This window comes from Platichthys flesus, chromosome 16 (assembly GCF_949316205.1).
Source record: "Platichthys flesus chromosome 16, fPlaFle2.1, whole genome shotgun sequence".
Classification (NCBI taxonomy): domain Eukaryota; kingdom Metazoa; phylum Chordata; class Actinopteri; order Pleuronectiformes; family Pleuronectidae; genus Platichthys; species Platichthys flesus.
This window is the reverse complement of record NC_084960.1, coordinates 3,338,266-3,356,360: the sequence shown is the minus strand read 5'-3', so window position 1 is coordinate 3,356,360 and position 18,095 is coordinate 3,338,266. Positions and strand designations below refer to the sequence as shown.

The 18,095-nt window shown below is 45.9% G+C and overlaps 2 protein-coding genes across 2 annotated transcripts; one reads left to right on the top strand and one right to left on the bottom strand.

The window, feature by feature from the left end:
- Positions 1-500: 500 nt before the first annotated feature.
- Positions 501-7,560, bottom strand: smcr8a (Smith-Magenis syndrome chromosome region, candidate 8a). The gene is made up of 3 exons (XM_062407717.1): positions 6,417-7,560; positions 3,815-5,599; positions 501-3,158 (listed from the first exon to the last, which is right to left on the bottom strand). The coding sequence occupies exons 1-3, from the start codon at positions 7,016-7,018 to the stop codon at positions 2,699-2,701; spliced, it is 2,847 nt and encodes a 948-aa protein (XP_062263701.1). The 5' UTR covers positions 7,019-7,560; the 3' UTR covers positions 501-2,698.
- A 430-nt stretch (positions 7,561-7,990) lies between these two features.
- Positions 7,991-17,882, top strand: top3a (DNA topoisomerase III alpha). Its single transcript, XM_062407713.1, has 19 exons — positions 7,991-8,496; positions 8,631-8,690; positions 8,803-8,876; positions 8,965-9,040; positions 9,162-9,270; positions 9,388-9,531; positions 9,628-9,798; positions 9,882-9,982; positions 10,825-10,899; positions 11,054-11,136; positions 11,443-11,653; positions 11,968-12,153; positions 12,362-12,491; positions 12,666-12,779; positions 12,888-13,053; positions 13,166-13,312; positions 13,462-13,584; positions 14,783-15,558; positions 16,291-17,882. Exons 1-19 carry the CDS (start codon positions 8,266-8,268, stop codon positions 16,461-16,463), a joined length of 3,150 nt encoding a protein of 1,049 aa, XP_062263697.1. The 5' UTR covers positions 7,991-8,265; the 3' UTR covers positions 16,464-17,882.
- The last annotated feature ends 213 nt before the right edge of the window (positions 17,883-18,095 follow it).

Here is an 18,095-nt window from a genome sequence, read left to right as displayed (position 1 = left end):
TGCAACTGTTTCATCTCAGGCATTAACATTGCAGGTGAATCTAACTCCTAATTAAAGCCTGGCCTCTCGATGTACAGGGGTTATTGATCCCTAGTGCAGCTGACAGAAGGGCTGTGTGTTTGTGTGTGCCTGCAGGCGTGTGTGTGTGAGCTGTCCCTCTTCTCGAATCTGCGATTACAAAGACGCTAGAAAAAACATCCTCGCCCGAAAAAGGTGGAGAATCTCACATGTTTTCATAATGGCTGAGACACACAGCGCTGCCCACACACTCAACTCCTGTATACCAACAATAATCAACTCTGAACACGACTGTATTGTTGTGAAGTGTTTGTAAATCAATCACCCGCTGCTACTTTCTCTCCCGGCAGGCCACCACCTTTTCCTTCTGGAAACCCAGCAGGGCAATTAGATGTAGCTCACAGAGAAGTATTTATTATTCATGACACCTCCAATGATTGCACATGCGTCATCGCTGAAGCAAGTCACACAGACAAAGAGTCTGTTGGGTATCGGATGTTTAATGTGAGAAATGTGCTCCTTCAGTATCTCACAGTGAGATTCAGCAACATCAACAATATTCGCCCGCCTCCTGTGGAAACCAGGCACTGACGCGAAAATGATTTAAGTTGATCTTCAAAAAAAAAAATCTTCATAAAAGCGTCACGACATTCACAACGTGCTTTATTAAAGTAAATGGCAACAGGGCTGGAGTTAACAGTGGCCCCCTTCGTGGTGAGATACAAAAGGTGGATGTGATATGGCAACATAAGGACACGACGTGTTAAGCACACTGTGGTATGGCTTATTAAAATTACATTCACCTTTTTGCATTAGAGGGACAATAGCTAAAAAAAAAAGGTTTTAATGTCCGAACAGATAAAACAAATAAAAGAAAGACATCACATGAGGCAGAAACCTGAACTAAAAGGGAATAAAAGATTAGGTGCAATTAAAAGTGAGGTTGTCATTAGTAGTTGAAAGCATTTGCCTTAAAAACATATTTTTTTTAAATCGTAGCAGGAAGGACAACAGCCATGATCCCACATTGTTTGACCTTTCACATTAAAACTCTGACCATGCAGTCACAAGTACAGTTACCACCTTAAATACAGAATCAAAGCTCCAACGCCGACGCCACAGAATTAGGAACAGAAAAATCTAAAATACTAACATGGTGCGAATTCACTGGCAGAACTTCAGAGATTTCCTTTTTTTTTTTGCATTTCTTCAGCTTAATCCAAAACAGAAATTCTCAGCATAATGATTCAAATGGGGTCGTGAAGCAATAAATAATAGAACCTTTTGTTCATAGCACACATCCAGCAAGGATCGCTGGGATAAAAATCATAGGCCACTACTGTCCTAAATAAAGTGTCAAACTTCAGAGTTTTGCTTTTGATGGCACAGGAAATTCATAAAATCTATACAAACACAACGTCACCGTCTCTCCCAGCAAACATCTCAATGTGTTCAGCATCCCATCCGAGTCAGTTCGTTCAAATGTAACAAAAACAGAAATATCATCAACATGGTGGTTCACCCCGGCACAAGACAGTCTCATGCTGACACCACAACACTCGCACACAACTTTAAGACAACAGTGAATTTCAATACATTTAGGTTAAGTAGCTTTAAAATGCCACTGACCGTTTGAGTAATATCCATGAAGATGCTCGTCAGCAGTGAATATGGACAGGTTTTGACTGCCGCTGGCCTTACATTGGTGAGTATGTGCGCGATGACAGTTTTTCTCTGGACATGCAACATCACGTGGAAGCCGACTGGCTCCAATTCACACGGCGAATACACTTCCTCATGCATCACAACCCGAAAGCAGCCTCTGGGAACGCTTACTTCGTGCTCTCAAAGGTCAAATCTACTCCGGTTAAAACATCAATACTCCTGGAAACAAAACACACATTCAACCACTACTGCAGAGATATGTGTTCAAAAATCATTCACGAAAGAGAAAAAAAGAAAGTAAGGTCGAGTGAAACAGAAATATGACGAGTGTCGGCTTCAGAAAAGCTTTGGCCCTTGGAAGCTTTGTGGTGGTAGGTAGAGAGGCGTGTCACAAACCAGCTGTAACAAACCATGTCATGGACAGATTCGAGAGGGACGTCTGTTCACCACACAAAATGTCACAGTATTCCTGAAAAACATGTTTACATGTAGCTGAGATGATGTCATCGCTGACAAACTGCTCAGTGGTTGATGGGTGTTAACACAGAGCTGTGATTGAACCTGTTACTGAGCCGGCTGAGGTCAGAGAAGCACTTTAAATACACACAGACAGCCATGTTGATTTAAATTTTGTAAAAGAAAACACACACTCACACACAAACAGTAAAAAAGTGTCCCTGACCTCAGACAAGCACATAAACACAGAAGAGGAAAACCCCCCAACAAGCTCAAAGGGTAGCGATGACACTTGTTTGTCATGGACATGTTTTTCTGTGTGAACCTGCTCTGAACCAAAGTTAACACTCACTCTGAGTCTCCTTTCCCCTGCACACAGAGGAAAGAGCCAGAGCTAAGAAAAACACAGCAAGGCAGAAAAAATAAAAGTCAGTGCAGATTTTCCTGAAACTTAAATAACTTTAGACCTTGTAACAATCACCTTTGGTCCATTAAAAAACAAAGAGACACAGATAATTTCTGCTAAAACCTGCATGAGAATCCTTTTCCCACAAGGTAATTAGATTTTGTATAAAACGCTTGTGGTGTAGTTAAAACTAAAACAAGGTGCGAGTGCGCTGCTCCCTGTGGCGGGCTGTAGGTACTGCTGAGTGATGAGCTGGCTGAGGCACAGCAGTATCTGGCTGTCCTCCTCGCTCAGCCCCAGCTGCTCCTGCAGAAAGCAAAGGCGCCGGCCCTCCACGACCTCGGGCCCCTCTGTGGAGCTGACCGGCAGGTGGAGGTGGTGGGTGAAAGTAAACAGGAAGGCTTTGGCAGCCAGGCGGCACAGCGTGCTCTGTACATGGAGGAAGTAGGTGGAGCCGCGGCGGATGTAGGTGCGATGATCGGCTATGTTGGCGAGAAGCTGGCCGCGATACGGCGGGGCGCGAAGGGTCTTCTGGTCCGCATCAAGGATGGAGATATAGCGGCTGTAGCGGGACAGCGAGTAAAGCATGCTGGAACCAACAGGGGACGCCACTCTGTGGGAGGCAGACAGATACCATAGTTGTCAGTTGGTTAAGAAAGCTTTACATAGAGGTATACATTTATTTTTATCACAATATTATTGTAATATATCATTATTTTCATTTAATTGTTATTGCTATAAGGATCTGGTTTATATATCTCAACATCTATTCGACACATTGGCAAACCATCAGATACAGACATTCATGGCTCCAGAGGATGGATCCTACAGAAGTTCCTACCAAGATGACGTTTGTGGCTTTTAAGATAAATAAAATGTGTAATTCTATCTGCAGCTTTGTATCTGCTTTGTTGAAGTTATCACTTTTCAACAAGAGCATGAATTTATAAAGCTAAAGCTTCCTCTCTGTAAAAACTCCAATACAGTCGAGAGGCTGGAAGGTGAATAGTTTATGTGCGTCATCACAGACTGAGTCAGAGCAGATGAGTAATAGTGGATTGATACAAACTCTGTTGAGGAATCTGTCATCTTCTTCATATTTCATATTGATTAATATGTTCTATGGTTCTGTGAGCCTCAAACTCAATGTTAGAGTAAATCTGTGAAATCAACATAATTTGTCTCGTTCTACTCGCCCTGAATAAAAGCTTTTTATAGCAGTGTTATTTAATATGATATGGATAAAATGTAAATGCAGATTGAACAAACCTTTGCAAACCAATGAGTTTCCACCTCTTCAGGTCAGTAAGTGTGAAAGGACAGGACAGCCAGGCTTGAACCCTCTCGCCGCACTTCCCAGGGCCGGGGACGAAGAGGGCCAGAGCAGCAACCAACCGTCGGACCCTCCCCTCATCTGCCCCAAGCACCACCAGGGTTCTGCCACTCAGCAGGCACCACAGAGCTTGTATGGCAAAGGGGTACTGTCGCACAAACCTCAGGGCTCCTTGTCCAGCCTTCTTCCTGTGACGCAGGGTCATCGACGCCCCGTAGCCGAGAGGTGAGGCAGCGCGATCAGACCCAGTAGAAGCACTCATGGTGCAGTCTGACCCGTCCTCTGCTGACGTACGGGAAACTGCATCTCCAAGGAGGCCCACGGGCAGCTCTAGCCCAGATGCTTTGTTTTCCGAGCATGGAGAGCCTACAGCGTAATAGTCCTGGAGAAGAGGGAGGGATTGAGGCTCCTGGTTGACCACCGCGGTAGGAGAGGACTGATGGTGGGAGCTTTGGTCCATATGATGGTTCTTTTCTGGGGCAGATGCCTCATAAAGGAAACCCTCTTGAGACATACAGCATGCTGTGTCAATTGGAACCAACAAGTCAGACTCGATTTCATCTGCTCTCTCACAGTCGTCCTCCCGGCTGGCCTCCAGCTCAGACACCACTTCCAGCAAGGACACAGGTGTGTCGTCTCCCCCGTTCTCCCCCTCATCCTCCCCTACCGTGGTTTCCATGTCTTCACTGCTGCTCTCCCTCTCCAGGTCAGTGTTGTGGTCAGGGGTCAAGTCAGAATCAGGATCAGGATCAGGATCGGGAGGTTCAGACCTAACACTAGCAAGACTTTGCTGCTTTTCTGCCGGGCCCATCCCGCTCTTATCGCTGCTGAAGCTTCCTTTGGTCCCGTCGGAGCTCTCCTGGGTCTCCAGAGTCTGGTCTGAGGGGGAGGATTCCAGATGACTCTCCCCAAGCCCGAGCTCACTTTCCTGAGTATGGCTGGTCTCAGAAGTTGGGTCTCGGGGATCTAGGGGTGCCAGTGATTCTAGCTCAAGAGGTTCTGGTCCCAGCACAATTGGAGGAGGATTTAAGAGTGTGAAGTTGTTGACAGCATGGTTCACAGCACAGAATGGTCTTGGTACCCCCTCCTCATCCTCAGCATCGTCACCAAGGTCCTCCTCAAACAGGAAGTTGGTAATTATCTGTTTCCTGCGTAAAGACTTGTCCAGGCGGCGTGTGTGAAGGTAACACAGGTCACCACGGAAGCTCCTCTCCGTCTCCTTCAGGAGCCCCATGGTGGCCTCGTAGAAAGTGTCATCACACAGCTCCTGCATGGTCTTCAGCCGCTTGTCGAAACACTTGGCGGACCTAGCTTTGATCAGCTGTGGTGTGTAAGACGGCCTGCGTTTAACGCCCTCATCCTCATCCTCCACCACTTCCTCTCTGCCTTCTTCATCATTGATCTGACCCTGCCCTTCGTCCTTCTCCCTTCCTTTGTCCGTGTAACAGAAGGGGTTGGCAAGCTTGGCGTATTTTTCCAACAGCGTTTCACACTCGCTCAAGCACTGTGTCATACACTTCGGACAGGTGACAGCGTGCGGGTCTCTGCGCGGGCGGCAGTGGAAGGAGCTGATCTGCCTCAGCAGGTCCCTGTGTTCGTAGATGCTCTTCTCAACGTTAGCCAGCTCATTGGCTTTGTCTACGGCGTGAGCGGAGTACATGCACTGAGTCCCCGCCTCCCTCTGCAGGCCCTCCTCTTTCTGCAGCACAGAGTGAGTGTACCTGAGGGGAAGACAACACGGGTTACTGATGCACATGTGTTCATACAGGGAACAGGAATAAGAGGAGTCAAGAGTCACATGAGCCTCATTTAGACCTGGTATTAACATCCGACCTGAGAGATGGGATCACAAGTGGACAGATCTATGTCCATCTCTTCACACCTGGATTTAAAATGTGATCTGTGACTGAATGTGAATAGATCACTCAGGACAGAGGTTAGTGTCTGAACGGTGTTTGAGAAAATTCTCCACAAACAAAACAGGAACAACTTTCAGCAGAACTTCATGAACTATCAGATTAGTGTTGGAAAGTTATGTTTATATCCATTCTAAGAACCCACATGGGTAAGAGTGTGGGTTTGTTGATCAGTCCACCACATCAAACTGAAATATCTCTGGATAGATTTTTGACAAAAAATACTGTATAACATTCAAATTCCTGAGAGGATGAATACTAAAAACTTAAGTGGCCTCTGACTTTTCCTCTTGTGCAGCCATGAAGTTCACATCTTGGTTCTGGATAAAATGTTTTAAGATCGTCAGTCTTTTTTTGAGGTCAAAATCACAATATTTTGTTATTTAGCAAAAAGCTTTGCCTAATGTCAGCACACATTTAAAATGTGGAGCAGTAGACATGAGACTGAGGGATTAACAGGGGCCCAAAAGCAAAGTCAAGCTGGTACAATTTTTCACATTGATTTGAACAATTACCTATTTACATATATAATTGAAGAAATTAAGAGAGATAATATTGAAATATAAGATTTGTACAATGATTTGTATTTGAATTATATGTGGGAAAACAATTAAAATCTTACTCCAGGTCCTGGAGCTTCCTCTGCAGTTCTTTGGCGAAGGCTCTCCTGTTCCCGGCCTTCAGACACTCGGACGCCTGCAGGAAGCGGAGGGACATCTCCTGAAACTGCAGCATGATTTTCCTCTCGTCGGCTGACACGTATGCCATGCAGAACGGTCGCACAAAGCCCCTCGCCTCCAGGTCGTACAGCGTGAGGTGATGGACGTAAGCGAATGCCCCCTCCTTCGAGTCGCCCAACACCACCCTTGAGTCCTCCACGAAGCTGAGCCTTGGGTAGCCACTCCCTGGTGGATGCCCGACGAAGGAGGCCTGGTAGTCCACTGACATGATGCGCAGGGAGAAGTAGTTGAGATCGAACGTGCCACAGACCTTGGGGTCGGGGGGGATGGTGAGGAGCGGCTGAGGGCCCACCTGCTCGGAGAACTCCGAGATGAGGATGAAGTCTTTGGTGAACTTGGCGAAGGAGGTTTTGGCCCAGGGGTTGGAGTCACCCAAAGGATGGAGGGGGACAGAGAACTCCTCAGGGAGAGCCCAGGGGTCCGGGCTGGTCTGGCCAAACTCATCCTCTTTAGTGAAAGCCACCACGTCAGGTGAGCCTATCATAGTGGTGTTGTGGAGCAAGGCATGAGAAACACAACACACGCTGCAGCACCACTCAGAGTCATAACCCAGCGGTCAGAGAGCCACAGACACATTGATCATCCTGCTCTCACACCATCCGGGCGATAGATCATTTAAAAACAGGGTCCCACAGCAGAGCAGGGTGGGCCCCAGGCTGATCCCAGCAGGAGCCGGTCCCCAGAGCAGGATCCTCGATATTTGTCAGACTGGATACAAGTAGAGCCCCCCCACATGAACTAGAGGCAGCGTCTCTGTTAACAAAAGGAATGATCTGCGCCAAACACAGGCTCCGGGCAGGAATCAGCTTCTTCCCGCTGAGCACGGAGACAATACAACATGGAGGAGCATCATGTGAAGCGCTTCTCTCCTCCGCAACCGCGTCTCGTCCCGCGTCCTGTTCGTCCACCGTGGTGTCGTTTACACACAGGAGCGCAACATGTCATTTAGGTCCAGACGCAGACGCCATGTTTACCCAGCTGGTCACAGTCCCGTCAGGTGACCATCCCTCCGCCTCCTGCACGGAGTACACCCTAAAACACAAATTACACACAGTGACCGGCTGGGATGAATGGGAGTACTTGATGTGATAATAAAAATATATTAAAGTACTTTCAGCGTTTGTAGCAGGTTCTTATAACCAGTTATTGTGTTACTTTGTTGATTACTCATTTATTTTAGCTATTAGTAATATCATATCGGTTAGTCTATATTTCAGCATTCCGGATTTAGGGTGTACTTCCGTTATCTGTGACATGAGATTATATTATTAACATCATTATTAAAAACGTTGTTAATAACAACACAGCGCGTGTTACAGATGTAACGGTTCTAAAATTAAAAAGCTTTACACCTACTGTTGTTAAAATCTGCCTGTTGTCGTGTTCCGCAACGAGGCAGTTCCTGGGTTTTTGCGACAGTTTTACGACCTTGAATACGGCAGTGTTTGACAGGCAGACGCGGCAATTTGTAAACAGAGTTAGCGGTTTGCTTTCAGACTTCAGTTCCGCCACTAGCAAAGTTTTAACTTCCGTATTTGGTGTTTACGTTTTATTCACCGGGTGTTGTTTGAGTATGAATGCAGGTGGACAACTACTGAGGATTGTTTTAGTTCTTTTAAACAGTTTCCGGGAGCGTAGACCATGTTTTTAGCTGTTAGCCACAGCTAACATGCTAGCAGCAGAAGCGGGGCTGCCCGGCGGTGCGGCTGCTTCATGTGAGCGACACCAGGCATGCTCATAGCGAACCTACCGGGAAGATCCTTGCTTCGACCGGGACTGCAGCGGCTCGGGGTCCAGTGGAGGCGTCTATGTGCGGAGCAGAGTGGCCGGAGTCCGGACACACGTCTGCAGGAAGACATGAACCGGAGCCGGGGTCAAATCAAGCGGGTCCTCTGCGTGGCCGAGAAGAACGATGCAGCCAAGGGCATCGCAGAGATCATGTCCGGCGGCGGAGCCCGGAGGGTCAGTGGAGTCTCTTCGTCACCAACAGAATAAACACGTCCAATAGGCCATTTTGTAATCACAACGAACATGTTGTTTATTATCCCATATTTCTTCAGTTGTTCTTGTATTGATTGTATTATTTTCCTTTTCAGAGGGAAGGAATGTCAAAGTTTAATAAAATCTACGAGTATGAATATCATCTCTTTGGTCAGGTGAGTGAATACACATAGATAATTGATTATCCACACGTGGACCTAAGTGTCTGTTCTGTTTGTGTTTTTCCTGTTTCTGATTTTGTTGTTGTTGTTCTGTCTCCTACTCCAGAATGTCTCAGTATCAATGACATCAGTATCTGGTCACTTACTGGGTCTGGAGTTTAAAGCTGCGTTCAAGAAATGGTAATAATATTTTTTTAATATAACTGTACATTCAGCATCTCACAGTGTTATAATATATTACTCATACGTGAATATTTGCTCTCCAAAGGCACAGTTGTAATCCCCAGCTGTTATTTGATGCTGAGGTAGAGAAGTACTGTCCAGATAACATGATACAAATCAAGGTATGGTCTTTTGGTCTCATTCTATAATCTTCATTTTATAATAGAATTAACCCTTTGTATCTTTAGGACTCATCTGTTCATCACACCTTTTTCTCTTCTCCCCTTTGCTCTGTCTCTGTAGCGGACTCTGGAGAAAGAGGTGAGGCAGTGCCAGGCCTTGGTCATCTGGACCGATTGTGACAGAGAGGGAGAAAACATTGGCTTTGAAGTCATAGATGTCTGTAAAGCAGGTATGATAAGCACGATTTCACCATGTTTCTGTGAAAGTGTAAAGCAGGGGAATCACAGTTACTTTGCTCATTTGTACCTTACTATCCCCTGATGGTGCGTCTGCGTGTGTTCTTCAGTTAAACACAATTTGCAAGTCTTTCGGGCAAAGTTTTCTGAGATCACCCCCAACTCCATTCGGAGAGCTTGTGAAACTCTGACAGCGCCGGATGCTAACGTCAGTGATGCTGTTGATGTCCGTCAGGAGCTTGACCTGCGGATAGGTAAGGTCGTACACCACATGCTAGTGCATGGCAACAGTAGTTTTGAAAGTAGGTTTAACATGATCCCGTCCACCCGTGTGTGCTCATCTTCTGCAGGTGCATCCTTCACTCGATTCCAGACCCTTCGCCTTCAGAAGATCTTTCCAGAGTCTCTGGCCAATCAGCTGATCTCATACGGCAGCTGTCAGTTTCCCACTCTGGGCTTTGTGGTGGAGCGTTTCAAAGCCATCCAGGCGTTTATACCGGAGACCTTCTACAAAATCAAAGGTAGAAATGGATCCATGCGCAGGCCCACACATCAAATGCAGAGTGGTGAGGATTTAAACTGACATTTTGTTTGTGTGTGTCAGTGCTCCATGAAGTTGAGGAGGACACTGTCGAGTTCAGCTGGAAAAGAAACCGTATCTTCCACCACACGGCTTGCCTGGTGCTTTACCAGATCTGCATGGAGGTACGTGCCTGTTTGCATGTGTTTGATTCACACTGTGTGTCGGACAGTGAATGTGTGCACAGTCATGCTCTCTCATGGAAGCTTGTGAGCATGTGGTTGGTCCTGCCTCAGCATCTCTAGTCTCAGTTACTGGAGGCAGGACCGAGGTGTCGTCTGAACCTATGACTGTCATTGAAAGACATTTACACTCATTGTCTGTTTGCCAAGATGCGAACAGCTTATGATCACGTAATTATCACTTAGCTAGTTTCACTGTTTCCCAGCGGGCAAGATGTGACGATCAGGAGCCAAACTCAGGTCATTGTTCACTGATACCAGGCAGTGAAACAAAAAGTTCAAACAACATCCTGCAAATAGTTCTTGTCAAATCCTTCCTTCTTCTTTTTCTTTTGCACTTTCTTAAACTGTAAAATGGAATAAAACATGGGAAAGTAAAAAAGAAAAAAAACTTTCCCTAACTTATGCTCTTACATAACAGGTTCAAAATATATTCATATTCACACACAGCAACAGCAAAGCAACACATAAGAAGATATACAACACTGTTGTTAGCTGATCGTACAAACTAGTTATTCGGTATAAAGCAAAAACACTGATGGTTGTTGTGCACGGATAAAGGATTTGTGCGCTGTGTTTGTATGTATGTGTGTGTGTGTGTTTCTGGTCTGTGCTGAAAGTGCATCCACACGTGTGTAACCGCTCCTCTCCCCTCAGCTGTTACCTCCGCAGGACACGGCAGAAAATTCAAATTCAAATGTGTTTGTTTAACCTCTCTGAATAAACTGGGCTTTAATCCACGTGCGTGAAAAGAGACACACAAATATAATTTTACTCATTTCCAGGATCCCATAGCAACAGTCACCTCAGTAACCAGCAAACCCAAGAGCAAGTGGAGACCGCTGCCTCTGGACACTGTGGTGAGAATATGAAGCCATACACATGCACGTGCTTCTTGCAAAGATGTAGCTGTATTCAAGCATGAGAAACAGATTGAGTTTATTCAGCTCCATGGTCCTGAGTGTCATCTTTGTCCCTTTGTGATCAGACATCAACTTTTTATCTGACCAACAGGAAATGGAGAAACTGGCGTCTCGGAAACTGAGGATAAACGCCAAGGAGACCATGAAAATCGCAGAAAAACTCTATACTCAAGGGTGAGTGTTAAGAGTTATTATAGGAGTTTAATAAGCAGCACATACTGGTGTTGTTCTGGTCCATGTGCTGAATGTCCAGCTCACTTGAACTGGTTTCAGTCAGAAAGCTGCCTTGAGTCTCTGTCTGTCAGTGAAACGGTCAGTTGTACTTTTAAAACCACATCAAAGCCGTTCCTGTTGTTGTACATGAGAAGGCAGCATCTGGCCGTTTAGGTGTTTAATGGATGACTTTACCAGAGATTACAAACTTCCCCGGTGTTATATCTTGATTTCTTTGCAGTGAAGGTTACTCATGTGTGTTCTCAGGTTTATCAGCTACCCCCGCACTGAGACAAACATTTTCCCTGCAACCCTGGATCTAAGTCCCCTGGTGGGGCTGCAGACACAGAGCCAGGCCTGGGGGACGTTCGCCCAGCGGGTGCTCGACCAGCCTGGGGGTCCCAACCCGCGACAGGGCAAGAAATCTGACCAAGCCCATCCCCCCATACACCCCACCAAGTTCACTCACACACTGCAGGTATGAATATGGAGATCAGTTTTCTGCATAAATCGTTCATTAGTCTCAATGTGATGTTTATAGGCATTCTCTCCCTGTGGGTACATCTTAAAAATAATAATAGATTAGTATTTCATGTTGAGGGTGGTTTCTGCTTCTCAAATCAATAGTAAACCATCATAATAAACAATTAGCAACACTTCCTTCTGTGCACAACCAGTCGATATATAAGGGAAAGAAGGGGCTCAAGGATCAAATAAATATTATTTAAGATAAATATATAGACACACATTGAATCTGTGACATAACTGTTTTCCATTTCTTTTTGTGTCCAGGGCAATGAAGGACGTATTTACGAGTTCATTGTCCGTCACTTCCTTGCCTGCGTGTCCCAAGATGCTCTGGGGCAAGAGACGGTGGTGGACATAGACATAGCCCAGGAGACGTTCTCCACCTCGGGACTCATGATCATTGCAAGGAACTACCTGGATGTTTACCCGTTTGACAGGTGGAGTGCCAAGGTAGGTAGTGTGTGTGTTGTGTGTTGCTGCTTTTACTACATTACATTCCCATGATCCCTAGCTGATTTACAATGTCATCAAACTACTTATTTTTTGTATTGTTTTGATTGTGAGGCCCCTTGGAGCTGAACTCACATACTCTACGATTATACAGTTGTATGTCCATGTGTGTGACTCCTGTGTTAAACCTTCATTTTGTATGTTCCAGGTGATTCCAGTGTACGAGAACGGCTCCCAGTTCCAGCCCTCTGCGATTGAGATGGTGGACGGACAGACGAGTCCTCCGCAGCTGCTCACCGAAGCCGACCTCATATCACTGATGGAAAAGCACGGCATCGGTAAACACAGACACACACAGGCAGAGTGTGTGTAGCAACCCACAGACTCACAAACCTTTATCCATGAACAAAGCAAATCCAGGAACGACTTAGTCATCACAGACCTTGTTTGTTCAAGATTTACTCCTTTTTGCATCATGAGAACTCAATTGTGTTAAACTGTTTGTGTTACAGGCACAGACGCGACCCATGCAGATCACATTGAGACGATCAAGAGCCGCATGTACGTGGGCTTGACATCTGACCAGAGGTTTCTCCCTGGAGAGCTCGGCATGGGGCTGGTGGAGGGTAACTGCACAAACAAACACAATCCAATGCATTCTACAATGTACTGTGGGCTTTATACGTAGTGTTATCAGCTATGACACAAGTGTTTATGAGCGTTTGTTTGTTTAGGATACAACTCCATGGGCTATGAGATGTCTAAACCCAACCTGCGTGCTGAGCTGGAGGCAGATCTCAAGCTGGTGTCCGAGGGCAGGAAGGACAAACGGGGCGTGCTGCTGCAGCACATCCAGAAATACAAGACCGTCTTCATTGAGTCCGTCAGGAAGGCAAAGAAGTCAGTCTGCACTCAAGGAGATTTATTGAAATCATGTCTTAACTGAATAGTTGCATCTTTGATGTATCATTGCAGGCTGCTGGTAGGAAGTAATTGTCTGTTGTTGCCTCAGGTTAGATGAAGCCCTGTCGCTGTATCTGGGTGCAGCTCAGGAGATCCCTGAAGAAGAGCAGCAGGACATGGAGATCCCGCTCCCTGTCAGGAAATGTCCTAACTGTAGTCAGGACATGGTGCTGAAAAAGAAGAGGGAGGGAAACGGGTGAGGCGAGACTTGTAGCTTAAAACCTTATTATTTATACAAACTTTAAATCTATATGATATATTGAGTTAAAGATGCTCTTCTCGTTCTCTGTGTAAAACTCTTTGCTTCTGTCCCGTCCCTTCCACTGTGTCTCCGTCCCCCTGCAGTAAGTACCTGTCCTGCGTGGGTTTCCCTGCCTGTAAGACAGCAGTGTGGTTCCCCGACACAGTGCTGGAGGTCAGCAGAGACGACAGCATTTGTCCCACCTGTCAGCCACGCCCCGTTCACATGTAAGTATTTATCTAATACTCGTCCGCGTTTCATTGGTTGATGCACAAAAATGAACACGGCACCGTTTTCTGAATGATAACATAACACAAAGATCTACTTGTCGACGGGTTGTCATTAAAAGATCCTGCCTCACTCATGATGAATCTTTAATAACTCTGGTTTTCAAATACTTTGATTCGTGACCCTGCAGAACGACCAGACATTCCCATCAGCCTCAGCTGTGCTTTTGTTTTGAAAAGAGTGAAATTATTACATACAACCATGATATTCACATGTGTTTTTTTTTTTCAGTTCCTGATTATCAAATGAACTCAGTGAAGATTGAACTGGTTTGGTTTGACTGTGCTTTGCTTTCTTTAGTCCTCCACAGTAACTCGACTTCTTCTCATTGGTCAGTTCGATGCCGGTGAACACACACATTTTAAGTGTTGTGTTGCTGAGGAGCGTATCTGGGAGCTCAGAAGAAGTCCGTGCTCAACACTCAGATGAAGTTTCTTCATCAGCACAAGAAACTCGTCAAAGTTCTTGTTTTCCCAAGTGGGCGTTAACCCCTCGTGCACGTGCCTCAGCTCAGTCCAAATATAGGGCGCGCTCGCCAGCCCCCCCCCCCCCCCCCCCCCCCCCCCCGGAACAGCATCCGTCACCATAGCTACCGGTCTTGCACAGGGCTCAAAGTTGAACTGCAGCACTGACTCAGAACCAGCTTCTCTTCTCACATCAGTCAGCTGCTGCCACCTTGCTGGTCACCACGGCAACTTGATATAATATCCCAGCTTTTATCTCAGATTCCTGCATCTCTGTGTTTATTAATGTTACAGTTATTTATTAACCTGGTTTAAATCGGTATGTTTTATTAAATAACAGTATAATCAGGGTGCAGAATATAAAGCCTTCATCGAGGTGGAGGAGGAAACTTGTTCAGCAGAGTCATTAAAGGTCATGAGAGGGATTTTTTCATGACAAATCTTTTGAATTTGTAATTTTGAGGAACACAGAAGAGTTTCAGGGGGTTTCTCACGTTAGACTGAAATGTGGTCGGCTCGTGTCTCCTCAGAATCTTCTGTGTCTTTCTTCACGTTTTGGTAGTTCTTCACTCACATGGCCGGTGCTTCCCGGTTCTGTTCGGCTCATAGTGACTCAACTGTTGCTTCTGTTCTGATTGGACCATTCGTCCTCTGTTTGTCCTTCATCCATCAGGTTGAGGTTTAAGTTCCGAAGAGGCAGCCTCCCTCCCATGATGCCTTTAGAATTCGTCGGCTGCATCGGTGGATGCGATGAGACGCTCAGAGAGGTGCTGGACTTGAAGTACCTCCGAGCAGGGGGAGGAGGAGGAGATGGTGGAGGAGTGGGAGGAGCTGGGAGACGGGGAGGTGGGGGAGGTGGAGGAAGAGGTGACCCTCGGCCACCGGCTCCGCGGCCTCCTCGACCAGACCCACCCAGACCCCCCCGTTCCAATCCCCGACCTTCCCTTCCTCCCGTCCCCTCCTGGACCCCTCAGCCTCGCTCTCCACCAGGTGGGGGCGGTAGTGGGGACCCCAGCAGCGATGCCATTGTGTGCAACTGCGGTCAGGACGCACTTCTCCTCACTGTGCGTAAAGACGGCCCCAACCAAGGGCGTCAGTTCTACAAGTGCAACGCTGGGAGCTGCAACTTCTTCCTGTGGTCAGATGAACCAAATCAGCCCGAGGCATCGCAGAGTCGAGGGCCCCCCCGTCCCCTGCCCACACCGAGCACCTCCCAGCCTCCGAGGCCCTCGCTGGGCTTCAAAAACACGTTTGGAGGAGGCCAAGGGCAGGAAGGGGGATCTGGAGGACAAGTGGGACAGACGATGTGCAACTGCAATGAGACGGCGGTGACGCGTACTGTGCAGAAGGACGGTCCCAACAAGGGCCGGATGTTCCACACCTGTGGGAAACCTAGAGAGCAACAGTGTGGCTTCTTCCAATGGGCGGACGAGAACGCACCTCCACCAGGTAAGGCAGACACACACACACACACACACACACACACACACACGTCTTGTTAGGACGTCATTGACATAATGCTCTAAACCAATACTGAGCCCCAATTCCAAACTCTAACCTTAAATGGAGAAAAATTATGTCAAGTGTTGTTCGATACAGAACTTTGTTCTCGTACAAGAACTTTCATGTCAGTCTCTTTGCAGCTGGAGGACACAAGCCTCAAGATTTTTATAATTTTTCTGGCTAAAGCAAACATTATAGTATAGTATTAAATCCTATAACTTTTAATATCACTGGTTAGATTGAATTAAAATACTAGATTTCTCAAAAAAATGATTGCCTTCAATCTTAAGCAACTAATAATGCATTCACGTAAAAACAATTCACAATGAATTAAAGACAAACTTTAACTTCTCACAGTTCAGTGTCTTACTTCCACAAAGTGCCTGTTTGATCATTTGCACCATGAGGTCAGTGTCCGCTCATGCTTTCTGTGCGCTGTGTAAAATGTTTAAAACCTTGTTAATGCGAGTGTTGAATCAGGAGATTTACAGTCAGATCCAACAAAGGAGAAGGAGAGAGAGAGACTTGATGCTAAAGAACATCTGTCACGACTCTCTAACACTCCTACTGAGACCTTGAAGTGTCCTCTTCTCAGGCGCGCTCACAGAAACATAGTTAGTGCTCAGTTTGCATCTCACCACCTCATGTCGTGTTTGACCTGTTCCCCCCCCATGGCAGGTAATTTTGGTGGTGGATTTAACGGTGGAGGAGACCGTGAGGATGGAGGGGGAAGAGGGAGGAAGAAAATGGGAGGGGCCAACCCCAACAAACCTCCTGCTGCTAAGAAACCCCGGACCTGCGGCATCTGCCACATGCCAGGACACACCCGGGTCACCTGTCCTCAGCGGTGACCGCTGGGCCGGGGCAAAGACTGTGAAGCTGCTCTGGAGCTGAACGGACATATTGAAGTTTCTGACTCTACAGTGTGGAGTCAGGTTTTACTTCTTAGATATGCTGCAGGTTGTAAGTGCCTCCTCTCTGGGATGGAACTCCCAGAGAGGAGGTGTGATTCACACACTTTAAAGTTGTATTTACTGTTTCAAAAAGGAAAGAAGAAAATCCAACAACTACGACTCTAAACGAAATCAAAACTTGTTTTTCCTTGTCTGATTTTTGCCACACGTTGAAAACTTGTATTAAAAAAAGAAGAAGTTCATAAAACGTATCCCAGGTCAGTAGAAACATGAAATTCTGTCTCTCATCCCTTCTGTCATGCCCTGCCAGTTACTACAAACACTGCAGCCCGCCCCTAGGTGGCGATGGAGACACGTTGGCTTCACTTTCGAGGAGCAGTCTTGTCTGAAGATAATAAACTCAGCAGCATGGGCAAGTCTCCTGCTGCCTGAGTTTGTCACTCCAGTTTCCTGGAAGTGCTCAACAGATAATGAGAGAGTTGCTCAGCTGGTCTTGGATCAGATTAATAACCCTGTCAGTCGTGTTCCCGGTCCTGAGTGAGATCAGCAGGAGGAAGAGGACTCTTCCACAGAAGCAGTTCTGTCTTAAATAAAAAGGTGTATTTTAAATAAAAACGTACTTGCACACAGTTTTTTAACAATAAATAATACACATATGTAGATTTCTGGATTCTGAAGGGTTGTTGGAGGAAACATTGAAATATGTAAATGTACGAGTGGGTGGATTGAGGAACTGTCAGCAACACAATCATCAGTATTTTTTTGAACGTTGATGTTAATAAACTTTCTTGTGCTGTAAACCCTGATAACATCTCCACAGTCATAACAGAGTTTGTTGCAACAAGTTTTGCTTTTGGTTTTTATCTTTGGTCTTTTGTGTCAATTCACCTGGTTTTGGTTTCAGTTTTATCTTGAGACTTTCGGCCGGGTGACTATCTTTGTTGCTGCTGTTCACAATAAACATAACGAGGAAGAAGGAAACCTTTTCTCTTTCTAGAAATCTATTTATTCATATCTCCTTACCTACTATTTAATCTGGAATATCTTTTAAAACATGTACTTGCTGTTCTATTTGTTCGAGCCTGTGCTGATTTCAACTACTCGTAGTTTATTGCAAATGTTTTACACATGAAACTGCAGCCTGCACAGAGCTGTCAGATGAATGAAGTGGAGTGAAAAGCACTTTACTTAGAGTAGTAGTACAGTTAATCAAAGCAAACTAGTACCTGAATTATCAATTAGACCTGTTGTTAAGGTGCGGGGGATAAAACAATATCAATAATTATCGCAAAATAACTGAGTTTGAAAGATTCCTCTCAGGCTAAGTGACACTATGAGGACAAAAGTATTAACTGTCTTAACTACTGTATTCATTCTGTCTGTACAATACAATTCATTCACTGCACATACTCTTGTATATATTAGTTTTTATTTCATTCATATCTTATCTTATAGCTGTGCAGATGTGGGTTTCACTGCTGCATTTGAATGGTTGTGTGTTTTCCCAGATGTGCGGTCACTTCCTTCACTTTACCGGGAATGAAACTGTGACTTTGGACGAAAGGGAAT